General features: G+C 42.4%; 1 protein-coding gene across 6 annotated transcripts in view; it reads left to right on the top strand.

The window, feature by feature from the left end:
• Erich3 (glutamate rich 3) overlaps positions 1 to 12,564 on the top strand; it is a 105,141-nt gene that overhangs the window by 60,777 nt on the left and 31,800 nt on the right. For 4 of the 6 annotated variants that reach the window (XM_060392446.1, XM_060392447.1, XM_060392445.1 and 1 more), the window contains exons 9-11: positions 391 to 577; positions 3,545 to 3,852; positions 9,008 to 9,220. The exons of 1 other annotated variant lie outside the window; for it this stretch is intronic. In XM_060392446.1, coding sequence (XP_060248429.1) covers positions 391 to 577; positions 3,545 to 3,852; positions 9,008 to 9,220 — 708 coding nt within the window. The remainder of the gene's footprint in view (positions 1 to 390; positions 578 to 3,544; positions 3,853 to 9,007; positions 9,221 to 12,564) is intronic. One more of the 6 variants, XM_060392448.1, reaches the window with a different exon arrangement.

The following is a 12,564-nucleotide window of genomic DNA, read 5'->3' as shown; positions in this document are numbered from 1 at the left end:
TGAGGCAGGGTCTCTCCTTGCCCTGGAGCGCACCAAGCAAGCTAAGCTGGCTGGCCAGGGAGCCCCAGGGTGCACCAATCTCTGCCTCCTCAGTGCTGGGCTTGTAAGCTTGTGCCCCCATCCTTGGCTTCTGTTATAAAGCCACTTCTGAGGATCCAGTCTGGGCTCTCCTATTCACAGGGAAGCACTTGACTGACTGAGCTTAGCAGTGTGGTGATCCTCCAAGCACAGTGAGATGCTGGTTCCACCCTCTGTACTGCAAGAAGTTTTCAGAAATACAGTCTTTTCTGTAGCATACTGTGCTCTTAGGAAAAGGAAAGAAACAATGTGATTTGTGAGACGTGGACATGAAGCAAGTGGCCTTCAGGAATGCCTGTTTTTGAATTCTAGACACATTTCAGTTCATCTCCAAGCGGCACCATGGCTTCCCCTTCAGCCTCACCTTCTTCCTGAACGGGATCCAGGTGAACAGGCTCAGTTCCTGCTGCGAGTACAAGCACCGCCGGAGCTCGCGGCTCGGAGGCAAAAGAGGCTACTTTGGGTTTGTGTGTGTGGAGAAGGCATCTCCTTGCTACAGGTATATAAACGCACACCCTTTGCTAGAGTGTCCCCTTGCCATGCTTTCCTTCACAAATGCCTTTTCTCTGCACAGTGAGCTGGTGTTAGCTGGTGGGTGTCTTGTGCAATGGGTATGAGCTGCCAGGTGCGTGGTTGGCACTAGCTGGAGGGTGTGAAGTGGGCATTCTGTTTCCAGTTCAGATGCGCTGTCCATTTGCAACTCATTTCGGGGATTTGCACTGAACTCTATAGAAAACAGATGAGTTCATGCGCAGTCCTCCCTGTGCATTCAGGGTGTTTGAGTGAGAAATGCCAGGCTCTTGGATTTAAACACGTGGTTCCCGTTGGTGCTGCTGTTCGGGAAGGTAACTGAACCATGGGAAGTGTGACAGTGGGGAGGATGCTGAAGTTTTATATCCGAGCCCCATTTCCTGTCCGCCCTGCACATTTCCTGTATCTGGGTGAAGTGTGAAGTCTCTGCTTTCCAGCTGGCAGCCCTTGCTTGCATAACGGCCTCACTGCCTCTGTAACTGTAAGATAAACATACCTCTTCTCTCCTAAGCTAATTTTCACTGCGGTTTTCTATCTCAGTGAAAAAAAGTAGTGAATGCACAGGATGTCCCCAATGAGCCTTTGTATAGTTGTGAAGTGGAATACTAAGCCTTGAGCACTCTCTCTGGAGGACTTGGAAACAGCACCGAACACAAGTGTTGACATCCACTCTCCTTCTCAGCACTTCCCAGCGCCTCTGTAATTCTGTGAGCTTACCATGTGGCATGTCTATTTTATCTCTTGCTCTTTCTGAGAGTACACAAATTGTTATGAGACTAAAGAAGTGAGGTCCTTCACTGTCAAGTGATTTGCTTATAGCTCTTAGGGAGCAGCTGCTTTTTTTCCCATTAGCTTCAAAACCAGAAATATCGGTGTGTGAAGAAGCCTCTGTTGCTGCCTCCCTATCCTGGTGAGGTATTTCTATTGCCTCTCACAGCGATAGAAACAGGAGGGATGGGTGGACACATCAAGTCTGCTCCTTCTAGATCTGACTCCGGACATTGAAGTGATTGATTTGAGCTTCAGTAATGAGAACTCACACTCTGAATTACACTCAGAAGTTAAACAGGTAGCCTATGATGGGGGAGCCAGATGTTGCTTGTGTTGTCCAATTCCCTTTGGCAGATGGGCTATAAAAAGCCTGAGCCTGCAGTGGGGGGGTTTGCAAGCCTTTACACAGCCACAGCAGACATTCAGAGTCACCACGAGTCACAGGCTCCAGGCCCTGGGTTTGCTGTTGCCAGTGATCAAGGAAGAAGCGTTTGCACAGAAGGTGAGGCAAACAGTGCCATCTTGGGAAGATGTAGGGTACCCTTACCCCCGGGAACGGCACACACTGAGGATGCCACTGTCGGATGCCTGGGTCTCACTCTCCCATGTCGGACAGCCTGGTCTGTAGGTGGAGTGCAAGCCCTCTCAGCTTAATCATACGGGGAGATGCTAAAACATTAAGTGAGAGAACTTTGCTCTTATTTTCTTTTTCCTGAGAAAATTGATTAAGAACAATTTTTCATGATACTTGAAGAATGAAGATGGCTGAAAATTAAGTAAAAATTTCAGATTAAGAAATTGCCCTGCTGAGCAGTGGTGGCACAAGCCTTTAATCTCAGCACTTGGTAGCAGAGGTAGGGGGATTTCTGAGTTTGAGGCCAGCCTGGTTTACTGAGAGAGTTCCAGGACAGACAGAGTTTGTCTCAGAAAAACAAAAGTTCCCCTGGGCTAGGAGCTGGCTCTGTGGTTGTCCAAGTGTAAGGACCTTAGTTGTGAACTGAAGCTATAGGAAGATGCGTGTCTGTGTAGTCTTCTTCCTCCACGTGGTAGACGGGTATGTCCCCAGCGAGCTAACCTGGTGTACGGAGGCTCTACAGGAGACCCTGCCGAAACCAGGTTGAAGGCACAGAGCAGCACCTCAGGGTTTACTCTGGTCTCCATAAACACAATTCATTCAAAACATCTAGGTGGCTTACCAAAGTTGAGTTGCAATTACTGCTACAGGTTATTTCATTTTTGAAGAACAAAAACTTAACAGCAGCAAAAACACTGAAGATTGAAGGGGAAGAGCTTCAAAAGGCTGCTCTAAAAGCCAACAATGGGAATTCTTTTTAAATAAATGCACTGACTCCCAAGTTACTTAACATGCACTGATTTTGTTTCTTAAAAACTAATCACACATTTTGAAATGACCTTAAGTGCAAGCTGTTAATGTGTTCTTGGAATAATGAGTTGCAAACACAATAACATCTTTTTTCCTGATTATTTACTTGTCTTTATTTAAAGGTTTGCCATACATACACATGTATGTGTGTATGTGAGTGTATGCCACAAGTGCATGGTGCCCACAGAGGCCAGAAGAGGGTGTTGGATTTCTTGGAGCTAGAGTTACAGATAAATATGAGGTGCCCAGCTCATATTCTGGGAACCAAACTTTTGTCTGCTAGTCCCCTGGGAGAACAGGTGGATCTCAGAACTGCTGACCATCTGTCCGGCCATCAGATTATATCAACCTAAGGAGAGTTGGTCTATCCATCTATCTATCTATCTATCTATCTATCTATCTATCTATCTATCTATCATCTATGTATCTATCTACTTATGCATAAATTTCCAAGTATGCAAATCTATGAAAAGTGCTATGAGGCTTTAAGATATAACTCTTGAAAAATTTGATGCTATAGTATTTGGTTGATTAGAGTTTTAAAATTTTTTGTTATTTTTTGTTTGTTTAAAATTTTGTTAAAATTAAGAATTCATGTTCATATAGAAGATTTTTGTATTAACGAAAATAAAATGGCTTATTTTAAATTGGTATATGGAAACCCAAGTAGAATATTTCTCATAATTTTTATTAGAAAATGATATACATAAGTTATAAAGTTTGTGGCTTTCCAATCTACTATAAAAGTTAATAAAGCCTTTATGCTGGTATTTCTCACAGGTGCATTCTTGCAATGGGCCTTGACAGAAAACCAACTTCTTCAGTGAAATGTAGGAAGGAAAGGACCACTGAGAAAAAGGAGGAGTCACCAAAGAGGAGTCAGGGGAAACTAAGGAAAGACAGAGATCACATGACATCAAGAAGAAGTGAGCTGGAGGGGAAAGAAACCTCCATCTCAGCTGTGTGTTCAGTTGAGGAAATAAAATCAGGAGTCGGAGACGTGAGGACAGCTATAGAGGAAATGGAATGGAAGGACAAGGAAGAACAGGAAGAGTGGGAAGACGACCAGGAAAGCACTGTTAAATACGGTAACTCAGAACACACTCCCCCATTGTTGCTGTTGGTTTAAGTCTTTAGAGTGTCACACCCAGACTGACCTGTGGACTGTGGCCTAGCTCTGCTCTGTAGGCAGCTGTCTGTGCCCTGCTTCTTTCACTCTTTCCTGTGGCACTCGAGTTCTTTATCAGAGGAGGCTTTGTGGCTCTGGAAGTGTTGAGGTGCTTGCTATGGGTGTGAGGGTGTACTGCTTTTCAGAGCCCGAATTCACTCCTGTGGAGAACATTTGACCAAATGGCATTTTGTCTGTTTATTTAGTTCTTGGACATGAGTGCAGGGGTGGCATTGGCTAGACAGTTAGGCGCTGGTAACCGCAACACAAAGGAGCATTTGAGCTAGTACGTTCCATCCTAACAGCAGTTGTATCAGTTAAAAGTCCCAGAGCTTGCCTGTGTTTTTCTTCCTTTCCCCCTCCCTCTCTCCTTTGCTCCCTTTTCCCAACCATTACTCCCTTCTCTCTCATTCTCTAGACACAAATATGCACACTGATGCAAGCTCACTGAGATACACACACACACACACACACACACACACACACATGCACAGTGAAAGCCAAAGTGGTAGTGACAACTAAAGCACTTCCAGGCTCCGAGCAGTGGGCATTGCCAGACACTTTCCTCATTCTCCTCTCACCTCCGTGGAAAGATTGTTATTGCTTCCGTTTTACAGTTCCACTCACACATAGATACCATAGAGAATTCGGATCTAAACCCATGTGGATCTACTATCAAGCTATCGAATCATCCACTCTGTAACAACACTCAGGAGCTACAAGGCTGTTTGTGGTAATTCCCAAAGAGTCAGGATGTGTGTGTTGCCTTACACCTAGAACATAGGGCTGGATTAGAGGAGCAGCAGCCATAGGTTAGGGTTCTTTGTGAAAGGTCTGGTCTCTTAGAATGGTCTTTTTTTGTGCTATATTGTTGCCCAAAGGGTTTCTGAAATCCTGGAGAAAGGCCCAAGTGCTGGGTCTTTTGTGTTGATGACAGAGATAACATGTCTACTTTAACAGATTTTGCTCATAATGCTAGAACCCTGCTCACTTCTCTCTCCCTCTCCCCTTCCCAGTTCTTTTTTTTTTCTTTTTTTTCTTTTTATTTATTTATTTTTATCAGTTACATTTTATTAACTCTGTATCCCAGCCGTGTCCCGATCCCTCATTCCCTTCCAGTCCCTCCCTCCCTCCCTCATCTCCACCGTGCCCCTTTCCAAGTCCACTGATAGGGGGGACCTCCTCCCCATTTATCTGATCCTGTTTTATCAGGTATCTTCAGGACTGGCTGCAAAGCCCTTCTCTGTGGCCTAACAGGACTGCTCCTCCCTTTGGGGGTGGGGAGACCAAAGAGCCAGTCATTGAGTTCCTGTTAGAAATAGTCCTTGTTCCCCTCACTTTGGGAAACCAATTGGTTACTGAGCTACCACAGGCTACATCTGAGTGGAGGTTCTAGGTTATATCTATACATGGTCCTTCCCTTCCCAGTTCTTAACCTCCTCTGGACTAGGAATTTTGAGGTATCAGGTGTCACCATAGCAGTTACAGAGAGCTGCTTCCCAGGGTTTCCTCTTGTAAAGCTGGAGGCCTGAGAAGGCTGTGCAATGGAAGACTGTACTCCTTCCCCTTGTTTTTCTTTTACCAACATGGCTGTATTCGGACAGTGTTCTTTACCTCAGGTTGTTGAGTTATTGGGCTTTAACTGCCAATTCCATAAATACCCAGGTAAACTGGCATCAAGTCATAGCTGTGTGCAGGCTGTGGCCAGTTGTGGAGCTGAAGCTGGGTTAGGAGAGATTCTAAGAGACTCGCTGTGCCACACACACTCACCCAATGAGGCTCGTCTTGAGTGCAGATGTGCAATAACAACCCAGCTGAATCTCTAGAAGAACTTGGGTGGCACACAGACACCATGAGATGAAGGATGCTCAGACACACACCACCAGCTCATTCCTGTTTAAGCCACAAAGGTGGCTTGCCTTGTACTCTACTAAAAACAGAAAGCTGGTGGCTGATGGAGAACTGAGCTTTCCTGGGGATGGTGACAGGGCTAGCACAGCTAGGGCAGGGTAGAAATTTTACATTTTGAGAGGAAACATAGAAACCTGTCAAAATGGGATGCTGGGCTATTTCTGTTTTTCCTGGATGGTCCTTTTGTGTATGACCCTTCTGGTTGTGGCCCCTGTACTGCTTGATTAGAATTAGGCGTCTCCAGTAACCTGTATTGCTCCCAAATAACACCACTTTGATGTGGTTTGTTCATGACCACTGCTGTTAGGACTAATCCATAATGTTCTTGATGAGCTATATAGCTCCAGCTGCATTGACTGTTGCTGTTTCTAATTCCAGCTTTGTGCTAACCATGACATGAATAAATAAATTGAAGCTTAAAGATGTTAAATTGCCAGATGTGTCACATAGCTAAGAAGTGTTCTGTCTGCGACATGGGACCACCTGTTCCCCAAACTCTAATATGTTACTACTACTTACTGCTATGGACTGAATTACTGCAATCTACCCACATTCTGTCAGGCTCTTGCTTATCTTGTGACTAACAGCAAATATCATGCAGTAATATATGTGTGGGCCAGAAGATGGGTAAGAACACTTGCAATACAAGCAGAAGGGCCAGAGTGCAACCTTCCAGAACCATGTGAAACACTGGGGATACCACAGGCACTCGTAACCCCCACTCCTGGGGAGGGTAGAGCCAGGAGGATCCCTGACCCCCAGCCAGTGGCCTATGTTCCAGGTTCAGTGAGAGACCCTGCCTGAAAGGACTGAGATGGAGAGTGTCAAGGGATTCTGATGGAGAGTGAGAGTACAGGATACTTGACATCCACATGTAAGCACAGACACACACCTATACACACATCCATACACACACACACACACACCCCTAACACTATGCATGTGAGTATGCTCTGCAGGTAAGCTCAGTTGTGAAGTCTTCCACACACAGCCTAAGGTGACTTCTAGTATTTATTTCTTTGACTGCATTGCACTTAGTTTGTTCTTTATCTGTGGAAGTTTGTCCCAAGGTGTTCTCCCAGTTCCTAAAGCCACAAATACTGCTGAATTCTGTACACATTCTAAATCTATACATTCCCATAACAAAATGCAGTTCATCAATGATGCACAGAAGGTTAGTAGCGGTAACCCCTACACTAGGATAATTAGGATAATCGTGAGGCTAGAGCTGGGTCTAGCACCAAGCGTGCCCAGAACTCACAGCACCCTGAGGTCAGCCTCTAGAGGGTGGATTCTCTAGTAATAGTGATTTTTTTAAATCACGTGTTGTTTAATGCCTAGAATTTCCATATAGTATTTTCTGACTGTGTTTGTGCACAGGAGAGAGAGCACACAAAGTGAAACCATGGGTGGAGGAGGAACTGCTCTTCATTCCACTTCACATAATGAGTCATGAATCCTGACTAAAACCCACAGTGTGAACTCAAGCATCGGAAGCAGCTACTGAGAACTGCACAAAATGAGTGCACTACCTTTTGTGTACCTGAATCATATTTCCTCAGCAAAGACGAGACATTCCTTGACAGCAGGAGTTATGCTACCATTGTCTTTGTTTTGGAAGTTATATACTCTTTCACACAAGAATTTGTTAAAGCATATTAATTAACAGTCATGACGCTGCCCGGGGCTGGAGAGATGGCACGGCTGTTAGGAGTGCCTGCTGCTCTTCTGGTGTACCAGCCTCACTTCCCATCACCTCCATCCAGTGGCTCACGACAACTTAAGTCCAGCTCCAGAGGATCTCATGCCCTCTATGGCCTCTGTAGGCACATGCACACATGTGACACACACACACACACACACACACACACACTATTATAAAAGAAATTGTCCCATAACTTGCCCAGGAATATTTGAATATGAATTTCTTTATTTTCTTACTATTGGCTCTTTGTGTGATAAAATATGAATTAAATTCCTCACCCTGCCAACATCTTTGATGTTGTTTTATTGACACATTCCTTAAGTGTGAAAAATCTCATGTAGATCATCTTGGAATGCCCACTTATTATTTTTTTAACCTCACTTTTGTTCTCACATCATAAACATTTTTAATACATAGGACACTCATTTCAAAATGAACTTTTTTTTGGATTGCATAGGGTGGGCAGTTCTCAAGAGTACATTACCCAGGAGGCTGCACCACCAGGAAAGCTGAAGTATCTAGTAACTAAAACACACAAAACCTGGGAAACCTTTGCTTTCTCATATCTTTTAGCTTGAAGATAACTGTTTACTTGCTTAATTGGTTCTGCATGAGGGCTCCTTGCTGTCTATCTTTGGCATGCTGTCACTTTGAGATTTTTAATTTGGGGTGGGGAATAAAGAGGAAACAATTAAATATGAAAGGTGAAAAATTATAACCACGAGAGACAGCTGGAGTTTATGCGATGTGACAATTTGCTTTCCTTGGTACAAATTTGCTCTGTCCCTGTAGGGAATGAAGTAAATTTGAGACTGTGACAGCAGTGTTTTATTTCGTAGAGTTTTTATTCTTGAGTTGTAATTATTTTGTGCATTGTAGGCATGAACACTATAGATAGTTCCTGTTCTGGCTTAGATATAAAATTGTGTTCAAAGCTTTGCACATTGTCTATTATGCTCCCAACATGCTATTCACATGCTATCTCTCAGGTCTTTTGGACACGATTAATTAAATTTTTCCACTTCACTATTCATTAGAGTGATATCCAAATATTTTGAACAATCTTTATATGAAATATGACCTCATAGGGTCTCCAGATTAACTTCCATTATTGTAGCCCTGTTTTCTTCATTTTTAATTTACTTCTCATTTATTTCCTTACATAAAACTCCCCTCTTTTCATTTTGGCCACTGTGAGTAATGGTGTCCATTTGTAAATGAGCCTTTATTAGCTTCCAGCCTTGCCATTGAGGGCTTCATTCCTTTTTGTGCTGTTGTGTGTAGCTGATTGCAGTCTTTGATCACTTACTGTTAGTCCTCTCTATTCCATAACTGTGTGAAAAAGCAGCAAAGAAAGGCCCAGGAGGGAGGGGACAGTGGAGCCAGAGTTCCTGTCAGAGTGAAATAGTTGAAGCACCCAGGGCTGTTTTCAAGGCTGCAGTACAGTTTCTTCTTTCAGAGTATGAAGAAGATTTCGAAATAGACGAGGAAAAACCGGATGAGGGAGCCGACGACCAGATGAGTGTAACATCCAAGTCACCCTCTGAAGATGAAAATGATAACGTGATCCCTGAGCAGGCTATGGGAAGCTCTTCAGGGCTGGCCCTAGATGCCAGTGCTGGTGGGGACCACAAGGACGATGAGTGCCCAGACAGTGAAGACGATAAACAAGGCAGGTTGCAGAGTGTGTGCTTGCAGCTGGTCTTTCCTTGATGTCAATAAGATGGAGAAGTCTAACCTAACCCCTGAGTCCCAGCAGCCACCCCTCTGCATTTCTGAACTGCAGAGCTGGCTCTTGCTCTGTTTGCCTTCTCTAGTTTGGGGGGATTTTAGCAAGATGTCAGATTAGGCCTGTAATGACCTGTGTGCTGTCTAGTTAGAAAGTTACCACATCCTTTTATCTCATTATTTCAGCACATACATACACACACACAAACATACACACATGTGTGTGCACATACAGTAGCTCCTGTAAGGATGGTGTTCAAGAGGGGTATTGAGGTAAGTTGTCCTTTTGGGTAAAATATTTATTGGAAGAGTTATTAATGCCACAGGAAAACAGTCAGCAGGGTGGCATGGGTTCTGAGTGTCACTTGCCTCATAGTTTCCAGGGGTTCTATGTAATATGATCCATTGGTAACCCATGATACCTGCTTACAGCTAGACTGACTCAGATTCCTGGCTCAGCCAGCAGGAGGAAGGACAGTTCCAGCCCATTAGTGTGGCTGTTATACTGGATGTGCTTCTCGTAGCCCTGACTGCACAGGGTTTTCAACAGCCCCTTTGGGGCATTGAGCCTCACAGGAGGAGGCTCACAGACAGGCTCCATCATAGGGTTCCTGTCACTTCCCTTAACGGTGAGCATGACAGGGTCAGCACGGAGGATGGAGGAAGAGGCTGTTACAAGTGTGTCCTGGTGAGCCCCTATCCCAAGCTTAACAGTTTCTGTTCACTAAAAGAAAAAGCCAAAGGGTATTGCTTTGGGCAGTTTGTCTTTTTCATTTATTTTTAATTACACATGAACACAAGGTGTTGACCTACTAAGTTCAAAGAAGGGTTTACAGCTTCTTTAAAGTATTTCAGCCTAAAATGGCTGTTCAAAGAAAAAAATAAAGATCTTTTTGGTAGTAAAAGACTTTTAAAAAGATTGTAATTCACTTAAGTTCTGTCCAGTGAAACATTTTCTACTTTATTGGGTAACATCATTTGGCCTATGACCTGGGACTTTTGGCTGAAGTTTTCTCTTGGCCCTTCTTGGGCTTTTCTCAGTAGTAATAGCAGTGATTCTTACCATACTTGGGTCTGCATGGCTTTGTAATTTCTAAATAGACAATTATATCACATTATGGTGCCTTTTTGAGTTGCTGACTTTTTCTTTATATATATATACATATATATATGTATATATATTATTTTCATTCCAAATTATTTCCTATATAAAAATATCAAATTTTGAAATTGGGAATTATTAGGATACTATAAAAGGAAATTAAGTAATGAAATTGGTTATGAGTAAATATTTAGTTATAATTTTACTTTTTTTTCAAAATATAATGTAAGCTAATTTGTTCTAATATCTCAGGTACATTTATTTAAGGCAAAAATAGCAGATTTGTATAGGATATAAGAAAAAATGTTTTTGTTTCAAAGCCAAAGGGGTCCATGATAATGTGACATATTTAACACTAAACTCTCCGAAGGCTAGGGTAAAGAGTGAATGAAACAGTTCAAAAAGCAGGATGAAGTTAACTCAGTATCCTTATAAACAAGATTGGCATTCACCTTTATTACAGTGCTAAAACTTTAAAGTATTTTAATATATTCAAATTTTCTATCACGTCTGTTAATATTTACGTTTTATGTTTCTTACACTAAATATAAGTAATAGGTAAGGTTTCTTCTCAGGTTGAATGTACATACTGGAGTGTAGTTTATAATAATTTATGGCACAAAGCTAAATAACTCAGTGGAATGATGGTGTCATCCTATAGAAAATATTTCACCTTGGTCTATATTTTTAAAGAAGTTAAACAGGTGATTTGGTGGTAAATTGATTGAGAATGTGTTTGGTATAAATATAAGTGATTCAGAACACAAGCAGCTTGGGTTTTCACGCCTGTGGTGATGGCGTCAATTTTTGAGGCTGTGGATGTCACAAAGAGTCTGTGAACTCCTTGGCTATCCAGTTGTCTGAGTTTTGTAATTTCTAGAGGTCAAATAGATTTTATATTCACAAAGAGAAGGATACAGGCAGTGCTTGTATTTTTCTCAACGGGAACACTTTGATTATTTGAGACATAAGTATTGAGGAAGTGATAGATGGAGAAATTTGACACTGATGATTGGATATCACTGACTGGAAAGGCATCCCACAGAGGCAGGGGCATAGCCCATGTGGCTGATTCTTGCTCACCAAGACTCTTCTCTATGCTGAGGTCCACAGTAGATATGTTGTATGAATTACCTCATTTACCTTAAACAACCCTAAAAGCAATTACTTTTCCCTTTATCTACATTTCACAATATGCAAGCTTGCAAATAGTGAAATTAAATAATCCCAAAGCCAAATAGCCAGAAAGTACTGCAATTCAGTTGTAATTATAACCAAACCTCAAAACTTATACTTCGGGAAAAAGATGCATTTTTCAAAATCAGAAAATATCCATGTACCTAAAATTAAAACAAGTTCTCCACTCAGTGAAAAGAGTTTATTTCCTGGTGCCCCTATAGCTCAGAAGTGTTTTAAATTTTTTCACTACCTCTGTTTTCTTCTTTGGCCTGCTTTGTTTTTACAAAATGGAAATGAAAACAGACAGTTTCTAAATTCCCCTAGATTGACCTTTCTCTCCATACATAAATGTCCCTCTCTATTCCTAGGCCTTTTGAGATCTCCTCTTAGAGACTCTGCCCACTGGGGCAGCTTGACTAAGCCCTTAACCCTATACTGTAGCAGTTTAGTTTTCAGACATTCCCCATTTATTAAATTTTGTTTACCAAATTACACAAACTAATGGCACACAAAGCATACTAAGAAAGCTAGGATGGGCTGTTTTGCTATTTCTCAAAGAAGCGATATCACAAGAGGTTTTTAAAAATACTTATTGACATCATGCCTTCCAAGGTATTTTGGCTACTGTTGTGGTCTCTGATTAATGTTCATGCTATGTGGTTCTTAGAATATTAATTGGGAAGGTTATGTAAAATTACTGTTCTTCCATAGATGCAATAATGTTTTAAATAGGTATGGAATAAAAGCTATCAGAAGACACCCTCATATCACAAACGCTGGAAAATTTATGAGGCAGAGATGAACTGGCAAGCTGTTTTCTCTTGTCATTTCAGTAAAGGAATTATCAAGGTATCTTCTAAAGGCCCCTTTGCATCCTGGGTGTGCACATGCATTGCCACATCACCCGTGCTCTGAAATAGAACCCCGCTTGCCCGTCCCTGTTTTCCCAGGAGGTGTCTTGACTTCTGACCGTCCCTTTGTGTCACTCAACACTATGCCTTTTACTA

This window comes from Meriones unguiculatus, chromosome 10 (assembly GCF_030254825.1).
Source record: "Meriones unguiculatus strain TT.TT164.6M chromosome 10, Bangor_MerUng_6.1, whole genome shotgun sequence".
Lineage (NCBI taxonomy): Eukaryota > Metazoa > Chordata > Mammalia > Rodentia > Muridae > Meriones > Meriones unguiculatus.
The sequence above is the reverse complement of the archived record's forward strand: the minus strand, read 5'-3'. Positions and strand labels throughout refer to the sequence as shown.